The sequence below is a fragment of the Chiloscyllium plagiosum genome, unplaced genomic scaffold, assembly GCF_037043375.1.
Source record: "Chiloscyllium plagiosum isolate Xiang-an unplaced genomic scaffold, Cpla_swu_hap1 HiC_scaffold_1, whole genome shotgun sequence".
Taxonomy (NCBI): domain Eukaryota; kingdom Metazoa; phylum Chordata; class Chondrichthyes; order Orectolobiformes; family Hemiscylliidae; genus Chiloscyllium; species Chiloscyllium plagiosum.
The window spans coordinates 110,499,914-110,525,853 of NW_028270139.1; the positions used below are offsets into that span (position 1 = coordinate 110,499,914).

At 40.8% G+C, this 25,940-nt stretch overlaps 1 protein-coding gene across 8 annotated transcripts in view; it reads right to left on the reverse strand.

Annotated features, from left to right (window-relative positions):
• LOC122548542 (talin-1) overlaps positions 1 to 25,940 on the reverse strand; it is a 257,387-nt gene that overhangs the window by 22,649 nt on the left and 208,798 nt on the right. For all 8 annotated transcript variants that reach the window (XM_087989771.1, XM_087989742.1, XM_087989756.1 and 5 more), the window contains 13 exons: positions 23,804 to 23,926; positions 21,681 to 21,824; positions 21,413 to 21,574; positions 20,920 to 21,060; positions 19,280 to 19,461; positions 17,531 to 17,663; positions 15,700 to 15,801; positions 14,414 to 14,584; positions 11,980 to 12,129; positions 11,615 to 11,716; positions 11,411 to 11,530; positions 5,354 to 5,500; positions 3,562 to 3,728 (listed from right to left, as the gene is read on the reverse strand). In XM_087989771.1, the coding sequence (XP_087845897.1) occupies positions 3,562 to 3,728; positions 5,354 to 5,500; positions 11,411 to 11,530; positions 11,615 to 11,716; positions 11,980 to 12,129; positions 14,414 to 14,584; positions 15,700 to 15,801; positions 17,531 to 17,663; positions 19,280 to 19,461; positions 20,920 to 21,060; positions 21,413 to 21,574; positions 21,681 to 21,824; positions 23,804 to 23,926 (1,844 nt within the window). The remainder of the gene's footprint in view (positions 1 to 3,561; positions 3,729 to 5,353; positions 5,501 to 11,410; positions 11,531 to 11,614; positions 11,717 to 11,979; positions 12,130 to 14,413; positions 14,585 to 15,699; positions 15,802 to 17,530; positions 17,664 to 19,279; positions 19,462 to 20,919; positions 21,061 to 21,412; positions 21,575 to 21,680; positions 21,825 to 23,803; positions 23,927 to 25,940) is intronic.

A 25,940-nucleotide genomic window follows, 5' to 3' on the forward strand; every position in this document is an offset into this window, starting at 1 on the left:
CCAACCTGTCAGCCCCGACATCTGAGTCTTATCTATTCCATTTGACAGCATTTGGCCCATATCCCTTTAAGCCCTTCCTATTCACAATCCAGATTCCTTTTAAATGTTGTATTTGTACCACCTCCACCACTTTGTCTGACAGCTCACTCCATACACATACCACCCTCTGAAAATTTTAACCCCCAGGTCCTTCTTAAAATCATTCCCCTCTCACGTTAGACCCGTGTCCTCTAGTTTTGGATGCCCCATCCTGGGGAAAAAGTCGAAGTGTGGTGCTGGAAAATCACAGCTGGTCAGGCAGCATCCGAGGAGTAGGAGAGGTGATGTTTTGAGCATAAGCTCATCATCGAAATGTCGACTCTCCTGCTTCTCAGATGCTGCTTGACTGGGTGTGCTTTTCCAGCACCACACTTTTCAATTCTGATTCTCCAGCATCTCCAGTCCTCACTTTCTCCTGGGGGAAAAAAAGACCTTGGCTATTCACCCTATCAATGCTGCTCATAATTTTATAGACATCTGTAAGGTTATCCCTCAGCCTACTCAAGAAACTTGAGCTTTCAATCTTCAAGATTCAAGACTGCTGCACACTGAGCCAAAAGTGACATAAATATTATTTTACAAATGACAGAAGATATAGTAAAAACAAGAATCAGCTTATACCCAGATCTGAGTTTTGTTATAATAGTACAAGATAGAATAATTTTCCTTTCATTGAGATTGAGCTGAAGTGTCAAACCTGACTGATTCAATGAGACAATAATTCTTTAGATCCAGTGGTTAGGTGTTACATACAACATAAGACCATAAGACATAGGAGCGGAAGTAAGGCCATTGAGTCCACTCCGCCATTCAATCATGGCTGATGGGCATTTCAACTCCACTTACCCGCATTCTCCCCGTAGCCCTTAATTCCTTGTGACATCAAGAATTTATCAATTTCTGCCTTGAAGACATTTAGCGTCCCAGCCTCCACTGCACTCTGCGGCAATGAATTCCGTAGGCCCACCACTCTCTGGCTGAAGAAATGTCTCCGCATTTCTGTTCTGAATTTACCCCCTCTAATTCTAAGGCTGTGTCCACGGGTCCTATTCTCCTTGCCTAACGGAAACAATTTACAAGCTTCCACCCTCTACAAGCCATAAATTATCTTGTAAGTTTCTATTAGATCTCCCCTTAATCTTCTAAACTCCAATGAATACAATCCCAGAATCCTCAGCCGTTCCTCGTATGTTAGACCTACCATTCCAGGGATCATCCGTGTGAATCTCCGCTAGACATGGTCCAGTGCCAGTATATCCTTCGTGAGGTGTGGGGACCAAAACTGGACACAGTACTCTAAATGGGGCCTAACCAGAGCTTTACAAAGTCTCAGTAGCACAACAGTGCTTTTATATTCCAATCCTCTTGAGATAATTGACAACATTGCATTCGCTTTCTTAATCACGGACTCAACCTGCATGTTTACCTTTAGAGAATCCTCAACTAGCACTCCTAGATCCCTCTGTACTTTGGCTTTACGAATTTTCTCACCGTTTAGAAAGTAGTCCATGCTTGTATTCTTTTTTCCAAAGTGCAGGATCTCGCATTTGCTCGCATTGAATTCCATCAGCCATTTCCTGGACCACTCTTCCAAACTGTCTAGATCCATCTGCAGCCTCCCCTCAGTACTACCTGCCTGTCCACCTAACTTTGTAACATCGGCAAACTTCGCTAGAATGCCCCCAGTCCCTTCATCCAGATCACTAATATATAATGTGAACAGCTGTAGCCCCAACACTGAACCCTGCGGGACACCGCTCGTCACCGGCTGCCATTCCAAAAAAGAACCTTTTATCCCAACTCTCTGCTTTCTGTCAGACAGCCAATCCTCTATCCATACCAGTAGCTCACCTCGAACACCATGGGCCCTCACCTTGCTCAGCAGCCTCCCGTGTGGCACCTTATCAAAGGCCTTTTGGAAGTCTAGGTAGACCACCTCCACGGGGTTTCCCCGGTCTAACCTACTTGTCACCTCTTCAAAGAACTCCAACAGGTTTGTCAGGCACGACCTCCCCTTACTAAATCCATGTTGACTTGTTCTAATCCAACCCTGCTCTTCCAAGAATTTAGAAACCTCATCCTTAATGATGGATTCTAGAATTTTACCAACAACCGAGGTTAGGCTAATTGGCCTATAATTTTCCATCTTTTGTCTTGATCCTTTCTTGAACAAGGGGGTTACAACAACAATCTTCCAATCATCCGGGACTTTCCCTGACTCCAGTGACTTTTGAAAGATCTCAACCAATGCCTCCGCTATTTCCTCAGCCACCTCCCTCAGAACTCTAGGATGTAGCCCATCGGGGCCAGGAGATTTATCAATTTTAAGACCTTTTAGCTTTTCTAGCACTTTCTCTTTTGTAATGGCAACCATACTTAACTCAGCCCCCTGACTCCCTTTAATTGTTGGGATATTACTCATGTCTCCCACTGTGAAGACTGATGCAAAGTACTTATTAAGACATCATTGTAGAACTTGACAGAATTACAACTGAAAAGACATTTTTGGTCACCATCCCAAATTCTACTCAGGGGTTGATAAAATGGAGCCTGTATGATAATTTAGAGTGCACTGATGAGTTTTGTAAGTTATACATACTGTAAGAGCTCCAGTGGAAATGCTGAGTTCCCTTCTTTGATTTGTCTGTTATTCTAAGATCCAGAGGGAGAGAACTCATTCAAACCCATGATTACTGGGCCTCTAACTGGACCAGCATTTCTCTGCCAAGCAACCCAACCACTATTACCCTGCCTCAACTACTCAGACGCCCCAACCCATTGCGATTGGAAGTTATATTAGGAAGATGGTATACAATGAATGGGTTTTCAATAAATAAGAGCCAATAATCCTGCAAACACTCAGGGCAACCATCACCTGTGGTGAGAGAAACAGTTAATGTTTCTGTTCAGAAGTGGAAAATAAATTATAGATGTTTATCACAGGGACCAGAGCAAATACAGAGACAGAGAAAAGGGAGTTGGGAGTGGGGACTGGGAAGAGTAGAAATAACCAACAACTTATCTGTAAAATTGGAGGGAGAGGTTATGATCAGAAATTGTTGCAGATTTCAGGACTCAATATTGAGTTCATTGTGTCTAATTAAAAGATGTCATTGCGTTTCACTGGAACAGGGCAGGAAGCTGAAGATAGACGGACAAAATGTTGGAGTTGAGAACTAAATGACAGGAAATCTAGACTCCGATTTGAGTGTTGAATAAAGATATTCCACAAAATTGTCACCCAGTCCACATGGGGTCTTCCCGTGTAAAGGAGGCTGCATCACGAGTTGTGAAAATAAAACACAAAATAGAAAATCTAAGTAAACTACTACCTCAATTGGAAGGATGCCTGGATAATTTAATAATGGGAAAGGGGCTTTCAGGAAGAAATAGCACTCTCACTGAGCAATAATAAAATACCAAGAAATTGTAATTTGCCAAATTATTAGTAAATTGTTCTAACACTTGGAATACACTACAATGAATATATAAGATGGGGTGCAAAACTATTAATGAGTTTACCTGTGGTCAGCAAAGGTCTCTTCATTTTCTCTGTTTAGTGTACCTGCTGTAGCAAACATAATTGTTGTATCCAAATCAGCTATGATACCAGACACAGTACTGGCAGCAGTGATGCAAGCCTGAGTTCCACGGTTGCCGGCCTGCAAGGATGCTAACACATGAGAAATCTGCAAGGTAGAAATTACAGTTCCTGGATCAGAATCCAAATGTGTGAAAGACAGACTTTCAATTCAGATACAACAGCATCACTTTCCTGCCTCAGCCACTGGATTTTCTGTGTTAGCAAAAGATTCAATTACAGCCTTTTTACAGTTCAATTGACCGTAGGAGCGAGTTCCAACGCAATTCCATTTCCTAGTCAAGGTTGCAGTTTAGGATGTTTAGTTAATTGCCCTCAAAAGATTTGAACATGAGAACATGGTGCAGGAGTAGGCAATTCAGTCTCTGGAGGCTGCTCTGCTTCTTGATATAATCATGGCTGATCTCATCTCGGCCTCAAATCCACCTTCCTGCCCGATCCCCATAATTCTTCAACCCATTACTAATTAATCATTTGTCTGCCTATCTCCTCCTCAAATGTACTCAATATCCTGGCATCCACCTTACTCTGACATAGTAAATTCCACAGATCCATGACCTCTTGAGAGAGTAATTTCTCCTTCTAAGTTTAAATCTGCTACCCCTTATTCCAAAACTCTGACCTCTCGTTCTAAATTGCCCCATGAAGAAACATCCTCTCCATGCCTACTTTGTCAATCCACTTTACCTCAATTAGATTTTCTTTTATTCTTCTAAACTCAGAGTACAAGTCCAAACTGCTCATCTCTAAGAAGGCAAGCTCCTTGTCTGTGGAATCAGTCTAGGAACCTCCTCTGAACTGCCTCCAATGCAACTAAATCCCTCAGCTAAGGATCCTCAAGAAAGTTGGATCCAAAACAATTGTAAAATATATCTCCTGATCTAGAGTTGCATTCTGTTATCTTTGAAGAACCACCCATTTTTGACGAATGTAATCACATGCAGATATAAAGCTATTTAAAATGACTGATGGTTTCTTTTAAAAAAGCAAATCCAAATAACGGCCAATTCATGACCAATGTATGACTATTCATACAAAAGTGTAATTTGACTTGGAACAAATTTTTTGACTTTGAGTCTTTGAAGAATAATTTTAAAATTCTTTGAAAAATAATTTTAAAATTCAGGGCACCAAACAGTGGTGCAGCATAGGAGGAGAAAATGAGGACTGCAAATGCTAGAGATCAGAGTCAAAAGGTGTTGTGCTGGGAAAGCATAGCCAGTAGGCAGCATCAAGGAGCAGGAGAGATGCTGTTTCAAGCATAAGCTCTTCATCAGGAATGCTCTTCAGATGCTACCTGATTGGCTATGCGTTTCCAGCACCATAATTTTTGACTTTGAGCGGTTCAACATCAGTAGGGTTAAAGTAGGCTGACGGGAACATTACTTATCAATTGTAATTTTTTTTTTACAATTCTTCAAAGCATTTCACCATACTGAGCTTCACCTTCTATGCAATAATGTAGCCTTGGAATCAAAATCAACTGAATGTCATCTTGCCTATTGTCAACCTGGTCAACCTTTGAAGTTGGGTTTAAATTTAAGAGAAGGAACTATGAACATTTTAATGCACTAGGATGCACTTTTATCTGATCGAACATGCAAGTTAGTCAAAGATTTAACGATTACGTTGGTCAAAAATACCCTGCTAAATTACGATACTTGAACGCATAAGGTGTTCAATATCTAAATGTTCTTTCTGAAAAATTATTACCTTCTCAGAGACTTTGCGAGCACATTCAATGAGTTCTTTCTTAGTAAAGGCATCACTGGGACTGCACTGGAGAGAACCAGCTTTGAGAACCAAAGAGGCACAATTGTGACCCAGTTCCTGAACACGATTCTTGATATGGTTTCCAATCTAGAAATGGGTTCAAGAAAAGATTGTAAGGGTGTAGTGCACAACTAAATTGACGGATCTTTCTCATTAATCAGAATGCAATAACTTTAATCTACACAAACTGTGTGAAAATAAATTTTCAAACATTAGTCAGACTCTGAACAGATAACATTTTGGCTGGTGTTGGAAATGTTGAAAATTTACAAGATTGAAATAGCTTGATGACCAAATGTAAAGGAAGAGCAGGTGGCATTGGGTGAACTTCACACAGTTGATGTCCACAGGTTTGTGTGTGCGTAGGGGTTAAAAGTGTGAAAATTAGTGCACATCGAGAAATTGGAGCTAAACTGACTTTCACATTTAACCTCATTGTAAATTTAAATGTTAAGTGCTCGAGTACAGGTACATTAACATGGTTTTTGGAATTTAAGTGCAGTTTCTTCTTTGAGCTCGTCAATTAAAGCAAGGTAGAAATACAGCTGTAATTGAGGTCCTGAAGACACAATAGAAGAAAAAAAGCCAGCAAGCACCAAAACTTAATAACTGCTTTCTTACCCGATAACGTAAAAGACTTTGCCCATAGCACTTGTACAGAGTTTACTTTCAGCACTTAAAGGCTTGCAGGTCTGTCCTTCAGTTTGCAGTTGTTATATTAGATTTGTTTTTACTGTGAACCAGAGATCAGAACTAGATGACCGTCACCAACAGCAGCACCAGCAGGAAAAGCATTTGCAGAAGAGGGTCAGGTGGAAAGGTGCTCATTGTACATGAGACATTGGTGAGGCCTGCACACACTTGTTTTATCACAGCATTTGATAGTCCATGTAAATGGATTCGCTGGATGACCATATCACCAGAAATGCCTGTGACATCATGTTCAAGATGGACTCCTCCAATCTCTCTACAACTGTGCAGTGCGGCTGTCAACCGTACCAGAGGCAGGAGTATCCAGTGGAATCCAACACGGACTCCATTGTTATCACCATATCCATCATGGGCTCTGCTCACTTGTGATGCGAGTCAGATAAAACCCAACTGTTTTCCTTACCGGTTCTGCTGAGGTGTTAGTATCTGACATAGTGCGTTGCGTGCACAAGCCCTGATGTGATGGTGCATCCCCAGGAGGAGTGACCTCCTCCGAGGAGTCGTTATTGACCTCCTGCAGCTCCTTTGAAGGACCTGTGGCATATCAGAGACATAAATCAGCATTGCCAAGGTATGAATGCATTAGTGATCATTTTTCAAAAGATCATACTACACTCGCTGCCGACATTTAGTCAACATGCACGAGTGTTGTATGTCATATTGATGTTTGATATTTAAATCCACCACCATGTAGCCGGGAAGCCCCCATCTTCCCAACTCCAACTGCCGAGCACAGGGAGGCCCCATGGATGCCCAGCAACTTCTCCTTTGCAGCTGTCAGATGCAGAATGGCTGAAGAACTAGTTTTGGTATTCTGCTCCTTGGAGTTGAGAGCTTTCTTTGCCTGCAATGAGGGAAAAATAGATAGATGAGTAACAGTAATGGCATACTTTGAGCTGATGTATGAAAAGCATTTGTTCAGGGTGGTTAAGACAGAGCAAAATGACATTGCGTAAAGAGGATTGAGAGTGGATGGATACATGGGGAGGTGAGGATCTATAGATATAGCAGGATGGATGCAATTGCAATTTAGTATGAAGAGTGATGACATGGAGTAGATTTGACAAGGCAGAGCAAGCCAGTTGTTATGATACACACTAAGACACAGTCAAATATGTCACTGTACTCACCATTCCTGCCCTGCTTAATCCATTAAACTGCTTTCAGCATCATGAATCCATAAGCATGGCACCACACTCTTGCTGCTGACGTCCGGGGGATGCCTCCAGCTACACATCCTTCCTTCCACTGGCAAGCCTGGTCCTCCTGATTGCAGGAAATGCTATCTCTCTGTGAACCTTATAGCTCCTGGCATCACATCAGCGAGGCATCACTATAACATGACACTGCCTTTGAACATGTATCCCATTTTATTCAACTGACTGTGTCCTGTTCCCAACTGCAGAATCTGTCAAATTTTGTGTTTGGCACAGCACTTTAAATGTGGGTCATCATCACATCTCCTTACCCAAGGTGATGAAAAGCATCGGAACTCTAAGGCAACAGAGCAACTTGGTTGAAAATTCACAGACAAGACTTAGTACACTTACTTCCAGGTATCCCATGCACATATCAGAAAATCCCATTCCCCACTTTTGAACAAGCATCCATTGCTTTGCCAACTTTCAATCCAGTCCAATATTATCAAAGTGGCCAAACCATCTCAAAGTTGACAGCATGGCTCAGGGTTCTGTTCTTCCCAGCTAACTCACATTATCTGGAAGGAGACAACGTGACAACTGCACCGTAAACTTTTCCAAAGTATGAATTTCAAGTCATATCCCAAAATGCAATCATTTTCTATGAGGACACGAAATAATTTTGTCTAGGTCCCTCGGCATTCGCACCAATACAGACACTCTCTGGGTTGCAAACAGATTCCATTTTGGAGTCTATTCACAAATTGATTTGTACGCAAGTTGGAACATAATGCAAGGCAACGTAAAACAGCCAGAAGTACAAGAGACGTTCGTATATCAGTTCATTAAAATTTTACCAATGTGATCCCATGCAGGGTTAAGTTGTACATTCATAAATCAGGGATCCCCTGTACCTGGTGGATGGGGCTATATAAAAATTACTCTCCAAGCTATATCATGCACATTATTCAAAGAACAAACTATGCTCATAAAAAGATACAAAAAATGTTAACAACACAGGACATTTGCATCTTAAATCTGAAAGATGTACAGCATTACATTACTGGTAAAGAGCTAGGAACTAATTGATAGGTGCCACTGCAGCGAAGTTGTTAAACACCAATGAAGCAGTACTTCAGCCTTTCGAAAAAAAAAGAATTGTACTTGATGAAATTCAAGCATGTTGAATATAAAAATTATTATTTTGAACTTACGGGAACCAGAAAACAGAAAAGAGAGTTGTTAACCCAGTTAACCAAGCAGCTGATTTGTTCAGTGAGTGAGAATCTGCTCAAAACATCCAAAGGGTTTACAGCCTGGTTAACAAAACTACATTTTGAAAGCAAGTAGACTTTTATGGAGGTAAGGGGATGTAGTCTGCTAGAACGAGCTTGATTGTCTTTGAGATGTTGTCAAGACATTTCTTGGAGTTCTGTATCCTAAATTGACCATGGACCAGTTTGAGCCATAGGGCCTGTCTCCATGCTGTAGGACTCTATAACTTTAATTATTATCTTTTGCCTCTCCCATGCGATTGCACTCTGCAATCTTGACACATCCAGTGGTGGTGGACAATTAACTTACCAAAGGAGGCTGCCCCACAAACATCCCGATCCTCAATAATAAGGAAGCCCAGCACATCAGTGAAGGCTAAAGCATTTGCAATGATTTTCAGTCAGAAGTGCCAACTGGATGATCCATCTTGGCCTCCTCCAGAGGTCCCCAGCATCATAGATACCAGTTTTCAGCCAATATAATCCACTCAATGTGATGTCAAGAAACAGTTGGAAGCACTGGATATTGCCAAGGCCACGGGCCCTGACAACATTTAGCCAATAGTATTGAAGATTTGTGCTCCAGAATTTGCTGTGCCTGTAACCAAGCTGTTTCAGTACAGCTACAACACTGACATTTACCGAACCATAAGGAAAATTTTCCACAAAAAACAGTGTCAATCCAACCTGGCTAATTAATTCCCCATCAGTTTACTCTCAATCATCAGTGAAGCGATGGAACAAGACATCAAACAGCATGTCCTCAACAATAACCTGCTCAGTCACGCCCAGTCTGGGTTGGACCAGGGCCACTCAGCTCCTGACCTCATTACAACCTTGATTCAAACATGAACAAAAGAGCTGAATTCCAGAGGTGAGGTGAGGAGAGAGGAGAGTGACAGCACTTGATATGAAGTTGTGGTTCTGTTTGCCGAGCTGGAAGTTTTTGTTGCAAACGTTTCGTACCCTGGCTAGGCGACATCATCAGTGCTTGGGAGCCTCCTGCGAAGGAGGCTCCCAAGCACTGATGATGTCGCCTAGCCAGGGTACGAAACGTTTGCAACAAAAACTTCCAGCTCGGCGAGCAGAACCACAACAACAGCACCCGAGCTACAAATCTTCGCACAAACTTTGAACTTGATATGAAGGTTGTATTTGACAGTATGTAGTGTTAAAGAACTCCAGCTGGTACTGAAGAAAAGAGCTAAAAGTGCTGGGAATAAGTCAGCTCCAGGACACATTTGCAGGCATTTCTCTGGCCCAATCATCTTCAACTGCTTCAGTGAATCTTCCCTCCATCATAGGGTTAGAAGTGGAGATTTTTGCTAATAATTGCACAATGTTCAGCACTATTCATGATTCATCAAATACTGAAGTAGACCATGTTCAAATTCAACAAGACCTGAACAATATCCAAGACCTGGCAACCTATGAGACCACATCTGGACTACTGAGAACAGTGTTGGTCCTCTTAAGGAAATATACCATTTCATTGAGTTGGGAGGGGAGGGGTGGTGGTGGCGGCATTCAGAGAAGGTTAACTAGGATGGTCTTTGGTACAGAGGAACTGTCTTACGAACAAAGGCCAAATAGGTTGGGACTCTACACGTTGGAGTTTAGAAGAATGAGAGGTGATCTCCTTGAAGGGGATTGTCAGGGTAAATGCTGAGAAGATATTTCCCCTCATGGGAAAGTCTAGGACCAGAGGGCATAGTCTCAGAATAAAGGGAGGCCAATTTATCACTGGGATAAGGAGGAATTTCTTCTGTCAGAGGGCTGAACATCTTTGGAACTCCTTGCCACAGAGAGTTGGGACAGAGTCCTTCGATATTTAAGGCAGAGACAGATTCTCCATGAATCAGGGAATGATGGGTTACAGGGAAGGGCAGGAAAGTGTATATGAGGCATGTTGGATCAGTCATGATCTTATTGAATAACACAGCAGGCTTGAAGGGCCAAATGACCTACTCCTGCTCCCATTTTTATGGTCTGAAAGCTGAAAAGTGGCAAGTCTTGCCACATAAGTATCCGGTAATGACAATTTCCAACAACATACTCTAACCATCAGGCCTTGACATTTAATGGTATTACTATCACTGAATCTCCCACTACCAACATGCTGGGGCTATCATTGACAAGAAACTTAACTGGACTAGCCATATAAATACTGTGGTTATGAGAGCAGGTTAGAGGCTGAGAATCCTGCAATGAGTAACTCACTTTCCGACTCCTTGTCCAACAGCCACAAGACAAGTCAGGAGGGTGAGAGAATGCTCAACACTTGCCTGGGTGGGTACAGCGTCAACAGAAAAAGTATGACATCATCCAAGACAAAACAGCCTGCTTGATTGGTATATCCATTCCCTCCCTAATGCTCAGTATCAGCAGTATTTACTATCTACAGGAAACTCACCAAGGTTCCTTCCAAACCCACAATCACTACTAAGGACAAGGACAGCAGCACGTGTGAACAAGGGAAATTTCCACCATCCTGATGTGGAAATATACTGCCATTCCTTCCTACTTACAGAAAATGCATTGTAACAGTTCAGGAAGTTAGCTTACCAACACCTTCTTAAATGAATTAGAGATGGACAATAAATGTTGGTCCAGCCAGCCATGAATTGGATAAAAACAATGGCGCTGTTGGTTGATCAGCAAATTGGAGAGGCATGTGTGTCTATATGTAGGGTGACGAAGGAAATGAGATTGTGCTGTGCACAAATTACACTGTTGACAGTATTGAACAAACTTGCTGGATGAGTTTAAACATTTCCCCATTTATCACACTCAATCTTGTATGCCATGATATATGCAATTGTATGCAGAAATAAGATACTCCATATTTGACAGGCAGCATAGCACTGAGTTACCTCCTCATTTTCAGCAGTTATAGCTGCAGGTTTGGCTTCTTGTGCCAGATGCCCATAGTCATTGGTAAGTTGGTTGGCCAAAGACCCCAGTTCATCTGGATTGGTGGTTGATTTAGTAACCTATGAACAGAATCTAAAATGAGAAACAGCAATACAAGTTCAAACAAAGCACACTGAAGTCAAATCTAAATGACTGACACCCACCATTTCTTGAACGGTTACAGCAATAGCTTTGGCAGTCTTCACCATGGTGGTCTGGTAGTCAACAAATGAACCATCTGGCTCATCCGGAGCACTTTCATCGATCTAGGTTTAAAGCAAAAATATGCAAATTCTTGTTGGTACCAATGCAAACAAAGCGGCTATTGACGGATAGTCTGAAATGCTCAACACTATCCATATTACATTGAAAACTGTAGAGTTACAAATATGTTTTTCCAATAGTACAACTGATAACTATGATTAACAATTTAAAGGTTTTCAGTTTTCATGGCTATGGATGAACCAAACAACATCGCATAGGAATTTTTACACAGTTGTTAAGATTTATAACACGATAACAATCTCACCTTGTTTATGGCCTGGTTGATGGCATCCACCATTCCGCTCACAACACCCGCAGCACTGGCTGCATCGCTAAGTGTTCCTGACAGGTCCTCCACAGCTTCCTTCATCATCTGCACAGACTCATCCAAAGCATCCTGTGTTTGAGCTGCTTGCTAGAGGAAAAAAGGGATAAATGTTTGATGCTACTTCAGCACACAAAATACACAAACTAAACTGCATTATGGTAGTTATAACATTGTAATTTTAAAATGCTCTATCTAATTTTGCTCCTTAGTGACTGACCTCTGGACCTCCCATTACAGAAAAGTCGTAACAGGTTTTACAGCTTGGCAAAAAGGCCTTTCGGGTCATTATATCCACGTCAGTTATCAAATATCTATCCACACTAATCCCATTTCTCAGCACTTGGTTGGGAACTTTCTATGTTTCAAGTTCTCATCTAAATAGTTCTTAAATGTCTTGAGGGTTCCTTCCACTACCATTCTTTTAGGTAGTGATAAACAACATTTTTCAAACCCCTCCAAATCTCCTACTCCTTACTTTAAAACTGTGCTTCTGAGTTACAGATCCCATTAAGGAGAAGGTTTCTCCCTGTCAACCTTGTCTATGCTCCAGCCACCCCAAACGTTTTTTTTAATCCCTCTAATCCGGTCCTCTCCTCAGCCTTCTAATGCTCTGAAGGAAAAACCTCAGCCTATCCAGTCTCCCTTCATAGCTGAGTCACTGCAGATCAGTCAATATCACTTCTTCATTTTCTCAAGTACAATCACATCCTTCCTATTGTGTGACAGCCAGAACTTCAGCTGTGGCCTATCTAACATTATATGCAGCTCCATCATAACCACCTTGCTCTTGCATTCAACACTTAAATTATTTGGAGATGCCAGTGTTGGAGTGTGTTGTACAAAGTTAAAAATCACACAACACCAGGATATAGTCCAACAGATTTGATTGGAAGCACAAGCTTTCAGAGCGCTACTCCTTCATGAGATGGTTGACCACACAACCACCTGCGAAGGAGCAGCACTCCGAAAGCTAGTGCTTCCAATCAAATCTGTTGGACTATATCCTGGTGTTGTGTGATTTTTAACTTTATACTTAACGAACAAAGGTAATTAGCTCATATGCCACCTTAACCACCTTATCTACCTGTCTTGTTCCCTTTAAGAAACAAAATAGTGTCTCTTCAACCATACCTTCAAACTTCTTTTAAATTTTAGGTTAGATTAGATTTCCCAGTCATCTGCAAAACTCAAAATGATAATAAATCAAATGTGTGCAATTTGCATTCATAACGGAACCCCCTTTGGCATAATTCTGGAGAATGCATGTTTTTGCCTTACCTAAACCAATATAGATTTAGGTAAAGCAATAAACCAACACTGAGGTTCAGTGCTCAAAACCAAAAGCAGTTTTTTAGAAGCTGACAAATGTTCAAAACAACCCACTTGAGATAAAGATCATCAATTCATTAAACTTTAACTACTTTTTGTTAGTGTACAAAAGGCTTTTAATCATCTGTCGTAGTCATATTAGATGGAAACAGTGTGTTACATTCTGAATAGATTATTTTATGCTTCCTGAAAATAAACATTTTTACATTTTCCCAAATTTTATATTATTTGCCCAATATTTGATCATTCATATAATATATATGCATCTGTTTGTAGCCCACTTATGTCCCTATCACAACTTACATTCCTACCTATCTTTGGAGATATATGGGAAACTTGTCTTTATCAGTAAGGACAGAGAATACATGGAACCAGTTGTTTGGGAAACATGGTTGGCATGGATGAGTTGGACCAAAGGATCTGTTTCTGTGCTGAGAAACTATCTGGCAGGTGGTGCTGGACTTGTATACATTTTAGTTTAGACATAGCTGATGTAACACATGCAGCTCTGGTCACTGCTGTATAGCTAAGAAATTATTACACTAGAGAGGTTACTGAAGAGATTTATAGGGATACTGCCCAATAGATTTTCTTGTACTTCAGAGGTTAATATTGTCATTAGTGTGAACTGGAAGACCTCAGTCCTTCTGTTGATAGATGTAAGGTAAGGGACAGTTTTGAGGTAAAGTTTATTTCAGCTAAGGGTGGTAGAGATATACGAACTCACTATTTAAAAGGGTAACAGAGGAAGAAAGTGCCAGTATTTATGAAGTACTTGGATATGTTCGTGAAGTACTGTATTCTAAAAAGCTTTAAAATGAGATTAGGTTGGACGGCTACATGCCAACTGATGCAGGGACAATGCACTGAATGGCCACCTCATGTGCTGAAAATTTCTATGAAGCAACAACTATAGAGATGCATAAATACCCTCCTTTGTGTCTAGGCTGTAAAGGTCTGCATGTGCTTAAAACAATTAGGCATTTGCAAACATAACCCAAATATGGCCACAAGCCTTAAATTCCTGAGCACATATGTTTACCTTTGGATTGCCGCCTGCCTCTTTAGCTGTGTATAACATCTGAAGCGCAGATTCTGCCAGCGTCTTGGTCTGGTCCAACAAATTCATCTGCTGCTGATGATTGACAGCCTTTGATGCTGCACCAATTGAGGCCATGGTGAGTGGCTCAAAGTAACTCACCATTTGGGATACCTGTAAAGTTTGTGACATACCCAACCATGAATCAGAAAAGATACTAATTCACTACTGAAGTGCACATTTTGGCAGAAGCACACAACTGTTTAAGGTAGAATACTAAAATTAAGTTCTGAACACTGGAAAACATTTTAAACTGATTCTCTAAAACCTTTGAATTCAAATACAAACAATGCATTATTTTTGAATATGGAATAGAGGAATTATCAAATAATCTCAGATTACCAGTATACATTTGAAGAACATGAAGATATGCAAGAGAACTGCAAGGACCTTACTTAAGCCTTATTTGACAATAGTGATATTGCTACAGAAAATCATTTAAATCACTTGAGGCCAATGAAGTCAGAACCATATGGAAATGTTACTGTGAGAATAATGTTCGCCAATACATTGGCTTTCAATTCATAAAGAAGATAAGGCACTTCTAAAGTGTTAAAATATATTTTATTTTGCAGTGTTCTTAATCTGGTTTCCGGGAGCTCACATCCCAGAGTCAATTCCTTACATTTGTAATGCTCAATATAACTTGCTTATCCTGGTGACAAATTTGTAAATACCCAAAACTGTTAGGTTTAGGGGAACTGTATTTAGCCAAGAAAGTAAAATCCGGCTCACACGTTAGTCATCGGGAATCTAAACATTAAAGAAAATACTAATACAAAAGTTAGCAGCAACTGAGGATTTCACATATTCTCCTTTAATTTCAGTCTTCAACCTTTTCAATTTTGCCCTTCTCTCTCCTTTGAGCTCATCACAGGAAGAACACAAGAGGGGTGCTTACTTTCTGAAATGTTTTCAAATCAAAGCATCTGGGCTCTACTTTGTACCGTTCCAAAATCTCTGACTGAGATGAGGGTCTCATGGGTAATTGGCAAGTTGAGTCAATGTTTTGAAAATTAATAAATGACTCCAGTAATGGATTGAAGTGCCTATTTCTTTGATTTTATTTGAGTAAAATGTCTCAATGTATTGCCCTCCCACAGTTGACTAAACATGGTTTTGTACGTAATAGCTACAAGCTTTAATTTTGTACATTTTTATTTATAGTTTTAGAAAGTCCACACTTTCTCTGTTGCAGAGGAGATGCCAGGAATTTATTGTCCTTTTACCTTGTGTCCCAATTGTGAAGCCTCAGCCCGAGCTGCAGTTGCAACAGGGTCAATGAGATTGCTGATTTCTTGAACTGCTCCAGCCATTTGGTCATGTAATGCCTAGTGAAAAATTGGAATAAAAAGTTACAAACTTCAGAAGCTACAAAGCAAGGTGACAATGACCAGATTTTAAAAAAATATAATTTACTGATGTCACTTAATGAAAATTGATTGACCAGAGCATCAAGAAAAAAATCACCAGCTCTTCCACAAACTAGTGGCACAGTATCTTCTAAAAGCATCTAAGGTGGCAAACAGGACCTTGGGTTGAACTTGTCATCTGAAATTCTGCATTCTCTAACTCTATGGGACACCGACACCACTGAGAGTGCCTATCTGCACTCACTACTCCTGTCCATCTAGGACATGAAGCCTCAACTTAGTGAGGCAATGAAGACCTCTAAGCCATTGTTCACAGCAATTGCTGTTTGAGAAACCACATGCTCATTTTCACATTTATTTTCTGCTAAGTTCTTTACCTTCAGATTTAGATCTACACTTTACCCTGGTCACCAGATCAGGTCAAACTTAAACTCATGGAAATACTGCCACAATAAGTGTTTAAGAGGTTGGCTAACATAATAGCGCATCTTATCCATGTATCCTCAAAACTGTCAAGTGCCAGTTTTTACATGTGTGGGGTGTGCACGCGGGAAGGTAGGGACATGTGCTCGCGCGGGGGTGGGGTTGGAGGAGGGGGTAGATGTGCGCATGCAGGGTGGGAACGGAGATATGCATGCACAGGGTGGGAGGGAGGGCTGTGCGTGTGCCTGAGAGTGAGAGCGCGTGCGTGTGCCTGAGAGTGAGAGCGCGTGCGTGTGTTTGTGGAGTGAGTGAGAGATGTGCGTGCATTTGGTGACGGGGGGAGATGTGCGTGCATGTGAGATGGAGGGGGAGGTGAGTGTGCGCATGTGTGTATGGGTGGAGATGTGCATGCGTGTGGGGTGGGGGGAGATGCGTGTGTGCATGGGTGTGGAGAGATGTGTCTGTGTGGGGGAGTGGGGATGTGTTTACGCGCTGGGGGGTATGTGCACGTGTGCTGGTGGGAATTATGTGTGCGCGTCGGGGGCATGGGTGCACGCGCTGTGGTGTGGGGGAGATGGGTGCGCGCGATGGGGGGAGAAGATGGGTGTGCGTGCTGGAGGGGGGGAGAAGATGGGTGCGTGTGCTGGGGGGGGGGGGGGGGGGGGGGGGAGGTGGGTGTGCGCGCTGGAGGGGGATGAAGGTGGGAGCGCGTGCTGGGGGGGGGGGGGGAAGATGGGTGTGCACGCTGGGGGGGGTGGACGATGGGTGCGCGCGCTGGGGGGGGACGATGGGTGCGCGCGCTGGGGGGGGGGGGAACGATGGGTGCGCACGCTGGGGGGGGGACGACGATGGGTGCGCACGCTGGGGGGGGGGCGATGGGTGCGCGCGCTGGGGGGGGGGGGGGGGAGAGACGATGGGTGCGCACGCTGGAGGTGGGGGGAAAGATGGGGTGCGTGCGCTGGAGGGAGAAAGATGGGTGCGTGCATGGGGGGGAGAAGAGGATGTGTTGTGTGTTGGGGGTGAATATGTTGTGTGTTGGGGAGAGATGTGTCTGTATGAGGGAGGGGAGAGATGTGTGTTTGGGGGTGTTGCGTGGATCAATGCGATTGCACATTGCTGTATCATGCCTTTGAATTTTGCTACACATTTTGCAGTAAACAAAGATATCTGCTGTTTTCACACATCTTTATATTGAAACAATGAGACACAGAAACATAATTAAGTTGCAGAAGATCACTAAGTGAGGAAAGCAGATGCTGCTCACCTCTTGAGAGATGCCTTCCCGTGGTGCCAATTGCTGACTAATTGCTGCCAAAGATGCCTGGTCAACATCCTTGATACATTGGTTGAGAACATCAATAGCTTCATCACATTCTCTCTGTCCAGGGGCTTTATCTCTGAAGACCAGAAAAAAACGTGCAGCATTAATATCATGTTGATGTTTATTATTACACAAAGATCTCCCAAAGCTTTAGAGTAATAAATTTCGAATCATTATTTATCCTAGATCATTTCAATATCTTCAACACATATTGAAGAAAACGCTACCGATAATTTTAGATTAGATTGGATTATCTACAGTGTGGAAACAGGCCCTTCAGGCCAAGTCCACACCGACCCTCTGAAGAGCAACCCACCCTGATCCATTTCCCTCTGACTAATGCACCTAACACTACAGGCAATTTAGCATGGCCAATTCACCTGACCTGCACATATTTAGACTGTGGGAGGAAACCAGAGCACCCGGAGGAAACCCACACAGACACGGGGAGAATGTGCAAACTCCACACAGTCACCTGGGGCTGGAATAGAACCTGGGACCCTGGAGCTGTGAGGCAGCAGTGCTAATCACTGAGCCACCATGCTGTCCTAGGTTTTAGGGGAGAGATGTGCTTGCGTGAGGGGTGAGGGAGAGGAGCCAGTGTAGGTCAGCAAACATAAGGGAAATGAGTGATTAGAGCTTGGTGCTAGTTAGTATGTGAGAAGCAGAGTTTATATTTAGAGTTTATGGAGGATGAAAGCTGTATTTTGATATCTTTGCTAGGAACAAGGTCCATTTCAAAAAAGCAAGTCAGAATGGAAGAGTATATATTTAAAGGCAGCTGCATCAAAAATAACTGCAAATGAGACAAGTCAGCTGTTCATTAAAATTCATCTAAACACATCACCATTGTCATATTCAGGATTCAAATTTAAATTTGATTCAAATTCAAAATGTAAAAATATTTCACCCAGCAGAATTTAATAAAAGCATTTACAAAAATAATGTGAACATCAAGGCTGGAGAGTACAACTGTGTCAGAAATTACGAAGACAAAGCCCAAAGCATAGAACAGATCACTGTACTTGGTTGTGTTTTAGCATGTTTTTGACATATGATGATGTGCCAGGTCTGAGAAATTTAAATCTGGGATAGTTTTTAATGTTGATGGTCCTATTTTTCATGCAAGCTTTGTGGCTATGGAGTTATATTAAATGACATTATGGACATCCACTACTGCAACTCACAGCAGTCTAAGTAATACTGGGAAGAGTTGGGTTAATAAAATCATCAGAAAAACTAATACAAGATTTTGCTTTTTATAGAAACTGACTGTTCACCATCCTTTGATTTATCCTAAAAGGCCTAGCAAGACACATTGTCCTTTATAGTCCATGAATACAAAATAACTAACAAGAGCACATACAGCTCCTTTAAAGGAGGACATATCATTGGAGTATATGCTTTATTTGGAATGGATTGTCAATAGCTGGAACAAGCCAAATAATTTTTAAAAAACACTGGGAATGTATTACCGCATCTTACAATAATCTACAGGAGCAAGGCTTAGGAAATTTAGATTTAATCAAAATCTCAGATTAATATTCTAAATACTTAATACAGCACCAGATAATTTTTAAAACTGAAGTTGTTAGGGCCAACTTTAAATAAAGAAGAAAACAAACTATTACACAAGCAAGCTTTAGTTTTAAACACAAAACCTCAAAACAACTGTTAAATGGAGGGAGGTACCTGATGGAAGTTATGAGTTTCTTGATAGAGTCAGAGACCGTTCGAGAATGTCCAGCCAAGACAGACCATTTTGGTGGGTCTTTTGGGTTCACAGCAAGGGAGCGAGCAGTTTGAATGAGACCTGTTGAACTATCCAGCATGGTCTTTGCAGCCACAACAATGGGCTCCATGGCTTTAAGTCCCTGCCACAAAAATGCAAAGATATGCATACATTGTTAGGAAATTTAAAGGACTATTCACATTATTTTATGGACGTTTGCTGAAAGAGTAGTCAATTGTTCAGCTAGATATTTGGTGCCCTCATATGGACAAGTACTGGAAATTACTGAAAAGCAAAATATCACAGATGCTAAAAAGCTGAAACTGACACAGAAAATGTCACCACTTCTGGCAGCATCTGAAGAGTCTTGTTGGACTCAAACCATTAACTTAGTGTCTCTGTACAGATGTTGTCAGAACTGGTGAGTTTCCTCCAGCATTGCATGCGTGCATGTATGCGTTACTAGAAATTATTCAGCGATTATCTGCTTGACTGCACTTTCCTGAAGAAGGGCTAATGCCCGAAACGTCGATTCTCCTGTTCCCTGGATGCTGCCTGACCTGCTGCGCTTTTCCAGCAACACATTTCCAGCTCTGATCTCCAGCATCTGCAGACCTCACTTTCTCCTGCACTATTTAATGCAAATGGTGTGAACAACTCATGCAACTACCTGAGCTAGCCTTTGCCTTTAAACCAATTGTATAAGACTGTTGAGGGTAGTTTGCTTCTCTCAGTTCAGTGTGGTCTGATCTCAGTGTGTAAAACCAGAGACTGGAGTCCAACACCATTCATTAGAATATAAGAAAAAAAAAAAGAGTAAAAGACTTGATGCTGACTCCACCTTTCAGAGGAATCAAACAGGATCTTCAACCTCCACTTTACTTTTCTTACCACTCTCCATACCTCATGATCCCTTAACACCCAAAAACCAAAAGTTCTCTGATGAAGGGTTTTTTCCTCAAAAATCAATTCTCCTGCTCCTCGAATGCTGCCTAACCTGCTGTGCTTTTCCAGCACCACTCTAATCTTGACTCTGATCTCCAGCATCTGCAATCCTCACTTTCGCCTACACCAAAACCCTGTCTACCTCACTCAGAAATCTATACAACTGTGGAGGATCCATAATCCTTTGGAATAAGGAATTTCAAATATTTATGACTTAAGTGCAGAAAGTTATTTTCATCCCAACACTAAATGATTGGGCTTGGTATCCTTAAACCGTGCCACTACGATGCAGATTTCATAACCGGGAAAACCACCTTTCAGAGTCTACCTTGCTAAGACTGCTCAGCATCTTAAAATTGAGACACTTCAATAGTACATTAGAGATAAATACATCTAAAACTAGACAAGGTATTCACACTCCCATTCTTTATCACTATCAGCACTGAATTTATTACTGTTGCCTGCACCAATTAGGTAGATTCTTGAGTGATCTCAAAGTATGATTTTTCTGTCATCACTAGCTTTTTTGGCCAACGTTTACAGCATTGACGTGAAGATTTACGCATTCTTATAAATTACAAATGAAGACACTTGATATTCATGTGAGTCAAAGTAGTTTTTCTACAACATGGAAGTAGTTTTGTTTATAATATACCTCAGGACTAATCTGAGCTGGAACACTGACAAACTCTGGGTTGGAAGCAAAAGCTGTCAGATTCTCCACTGCTTCAATTAGAGGAACAGTTGCAGCTCGGCAGTTCTCACGGTTCTCATCTGTAAATGTACCATCCAGTGCCTATGTTAACACAAAATGAATAAAGGGTTAAATTGTTCCAGGTTTGGCAGTATGTCCAAAATAACATATAAATTACGTCCATATTAAAAATAAGGAATTACCCTCATTTTACAGACTGGACAATAATTTTTTTTTAAGCATTAAAATGCACCAATTACATTGATCTCTAATGGATCAAACTCTGAAAATCCAAGAGCAGATGGAGCTCTAATAAATCCACCACATTCTAACTGAGCAGTAACTTTGTCTAAGAAATAAGACTGACTTTTCCATGGTCAACTCATGACTAGCCAACTAAACCATAAACAATTAGTTACCAAACATCTTTCAGCAAACATTTTTTGGGAGATACCTTGATTGCTTTCACAAGGTTGGCTGTACTATTCGCCACCTCCTTGGCTGATTGAACAAACTGTCTCTTAGCAACAGGATTAGAAGTCTTGGATGAAGCTAGACGGCAGGCGTTGCACAAGGCAGAAGTATGCTTTGCAACGATAGTGGCAGCAGACAAGACCTAAGTTGAGAAAAAAAAAAGAGCCCAAGACTTCTCTCAATGATCTGTGGTGCTTCAAAAGCAAGTTTACAGATAAAAACTTCAATAATATAAGAATTGACATTACCTGTGACTGTATGCAAGCTGGATCCACTAGGTTCTGACAAGCCATTTGGATCGCTTGATTAGCTCGTGCAAACTGTGCTGGGTCTACTAATCCTTGCTGACCGGCGTGGCTGTTGGGATCAGAGATTCCTACAAGGTATGCTGCCTGGGGGTTAAAATTTTTTAAAAGTTATGAAATTATATTTAAGCAAATATAATGGTCAAATTTCTGTCCCTTCATAAGTTTCTTGCTACCTTCAATCTTGCGGTTATAAAAACAGAACAATCAAATTTCACACCCCTTTTATCAGTCTGGCCAAATGTGAAATTAAACATTTATATTTTCTTTCTTCACATCCATCAGAAATGTCACATGGCAAAACAACATAGTAATGCCTGAGCTAAACAAAATCGGCAAAGTAAAAGGAAAGATACAGGGACCTTTAGCTTAGTTCATCAGCTAAATGATTTGAAATTTAAAAAATCTATTTATACTTCTTTTAATTGCAAGAATTTATATTCCAGTAACTGTGAATCATCACTCAGTAGGTATGATAATGGTCAAGAATAGTGTGGTGCTGGAACAGCACAGCCGGTCAGGCAGTATCCAAGGAACAGGAAAATCGAGTTTCAGGCAAAAGCACTTCATCAGGACTGTCAAGTCAGCAAACACATAGCTGTTGCCCAGATGACAACAGTTACTAGTCAAGAGGTTAAATATTTTGAAAAGTCAATCCTGCTTTAAACATATGACATGCCTTAACACATAACATAGAAGTGACTTAAAGGCTCTGCCCACTTTCACTTGGGAACATTTCAGTTTGAAGTAATTTGAATGTTAAGAGTACTGCCAGTATTCTACTCTTGAAATGACAATTCTTAATGTAAAGCTCCTGTCAATGCATTTTTGATTTGACATTATTATGTCATTCCACTAGATCAGTAGTTTATTCAGATGAAGATTAAGGTTGTCACAATTAGGTCAAAATAAAAATGCAGGGCTATGTAGAGAAAGCTGGGAAGTTTCTCTTGCACAGACCCATGGGTGTAATAGGCAGAATGACCTCAGCCTGTGCTGTAGCTGTTCTCTGAATACAAAATTCAAATTCATGTAATATTCCTTCAGACATGCATTTAGTTAAGGACAGTCAAAAATTATTTGTTGATAGCAAGCTGTATTTGATCAAGTTGCTAATTTATCAAATTGATGCATCCTGATGATTTAGACTTGGGTATAGGGAGCATAATTCTAAAACTTATTAATACTACAAATTTAGGTATATTCCTAAACAATGGAAAATAATTTAAAAGACTTGAGATGACAGACAGATTATTGGAATAGGTAAAGACGTGCTTGGCATAATTCAGTTAAACAATTAAGTGTTAATAGATTTTTAAAATCCATAAAGAACACTTGCAGGAAATCTATTGAAGGGTCTTGATAATCAGAACTACGCACAGGTAGCCACAAAAAGGCCAATAGAATTTTGAATTTACATAAGGTATATGCATTTAAAATACAATTTATAAAGTACATTAATTGAAACCAAAGTGGAGCAGTGTACATAGCAGGCAGGATATTAATGCTATGTAGCAGATAATTTAAACTCATTAGGAGAGAAAACTGAGGTGGTACAGGATATTGGGGTTCTGCCCCCTAAAGAATAGGGAATTGAGATTTATTAAAAGATTTTCATAATTATGCAGAGTTTTACTAGACTATTCTACTTGGTTGAGAAGTCAGAGATGGGGAATCATCAATTAAGAAGATCAAGCTCATCACAAGAGCGAGGGGTAAGGTGAAAAAACATTTCTGTAAAGTTGTTGGAACAGGAATACTTCACCACAAAGTAATTGCAAAAATGAATATACCTCGTAGTTTAATTTGAAAAGGTATACTTATGAAAAACAGAGCAAAACTGATGAGAGTGTGCACAGGACAGTTGTACATTGCTCGACAAACAGTTATCACAGATATAATACACTAAATAATCAACTTCTGTGCAGTAATCAATGGTTGTAAAGTTAAGAACTTCATATAGATGCAACTTTTACATTTGAAAGACCATACTGAACACAACCCCATTGGTAATCTTTAAGCAGTGCTTTACATGTAACTCATACATCTTTTCCACATATATTTACCTGAGCAGCTGCTTCCGTAAGTCCACACAAAGCCTTGGAGCCAGAGCTTACTGAATCACCAAATGCTGGTAGATCACTGTTCTTGGCATTGTGAGAGATTCCAGTCATTGCCTCTCCAAGAACCTAGAAAATTTAAAAATACTCGCACTTATGTAGTGCTTTTCATGACCACCAGATGTCTCAAAACACTCTTCAGCCAATGAAGAATTAATGAACAAAAGTCACTGTTATAATGTAAGAAATATAGCTGCTAATTTGCATAGAGCAAACACCCTAAATTTGACAATGATCACATAATCCTTTTTGTTGTTATGTTGCTTGAGGCAGTCAACATTGACCAGAGTACATGAGATAACTCCCTTACTTTTCTTCAAAGAAAGATTATGGGATGTGTCACATTCAACTGCGTGGATAAATGGAGCCTTAGTTTAACATCTCACTCAAAAGTTAGCACCAATGATAGTGTATTGATCTCTCCATATATATTATTAACTTTTATTTCTATGCTCAAGTCCTGATATAGAGCTTAAATCCAGAACATTGTGATTCAGGGGCGACTATGCAAAGTTAATCTTTCTTAAATTCAGGCAATGATGGGAAGAACAAGGAAGCTATACCTTGCAGACACAAAGTTCAGTCAGATTTTTTTTGGAGTAGCCTTTCATTTTGAGAGAGGGTTAGTCTGAATATAAGAGGAATATGTTAGTTATTCACAAGAAAGATAACTTCAGCAAGAAAGTTTGATTAGTACTTGAAGTGTGGAAAGTTTGAAATCTCTTAATTGAAATGATGTGGAGGTGCCAGTATGGCAGCTCTATTTTCTTGTTTAGCTGGACAAGATCTCATGGTACAGACCGAAGAGGTGTCAAGTGTTATTTGGGTGTCCTGGCCAACATTCTGTATCATCTCACCAGTCATTTACCTAATTTCTTGTTTGAGTGTCTTGCTGCATTGGCTGGCAATTAACAGTGACTGCACTTTCAAAAGGTTCTAAAGTCTTTTGACTCACTTTGAGGACATGAAATGTCTTTGATAAGGAAAGTGTGTTTTTCAGAAAGCAAGGTGTTGTCAATTAGACATTAGTAACAATCAGACATTCAGGCAAAATTGACAAAGGCAGCAGGAGAATACAGGACAGAAGATTTTCTTCTTGAAGTTGGAATAAGCCTTTTAAATAAGTTGATGAAAAATCACTTAGCACAGAGCATTGCAAGAATATGAAATGCACTGTTTTGTAGGCCACAGATGTGGTGAAACCATGCATGTTTAAAAGACCTCATGAATTACATATGCCTTCAAGAATGCAAAGAGTGGAAGGTAAACTGGGATTAATGTGGTCTACCAATGGCTAAGAAAATGACAGAGCAGGCCCAAAAGTAGCTCACCTGCTCCCATGCAATTCCCCACGCAGTTACTTTTTGAATATGCTTGTTTACATAAATAAATACACTAAGGAAAACGAGGGGGCTTTAAGTTCCCTGCAATAATAGAATGTGTGTAATGAGAACATCCACAAAATTTGGGCAATATATGCTTACGCATTCTGAAAAAAGACATTTTGCCTCGGCTTTTCACTTTGCACTCATTACGATAGCTTGCAAGAATTACTGAAATGTTTGAGCTACAGTAATTTTATGCTGCTACTATGCAATAGTGACATGACTGGTGCTCGCCACTAACATGATGCAGCCTTCAAGCCAAAACGATATTATGCCGATCAAACATTTGGTGGTACAGACTTGATTGGCCAAAAGGCTTCTTCTGTATTGTATGATTCTATGAGCCATATAGTACATGATTTTCAATGCTGGTGGATTGTATCAAACAGCATTTCCTTTCAGTTGTTTGCAACAAACAGCACACTTGTAAAACTAAATAGTGTCTACATTGATGGCATTTGCGAAATAATCCCAAATGTGTAAAGAACTGGCTGACAACCATTTAGGATCACCAGTCAGGCTCTCACTGTGATGGTGCATCAGCGTGATCTGGAAGCTACATATATTAGTACTGAGAGCCCTGTTGTAGATTAGATTCTTTACAGTGTGGAAACATGTCCTTCGCCCCAACAAGTCCACACCGACTCTCCGAAGAGCAACCCACCCAGACCCATTCCCTTACCCCATATTTACCCCTG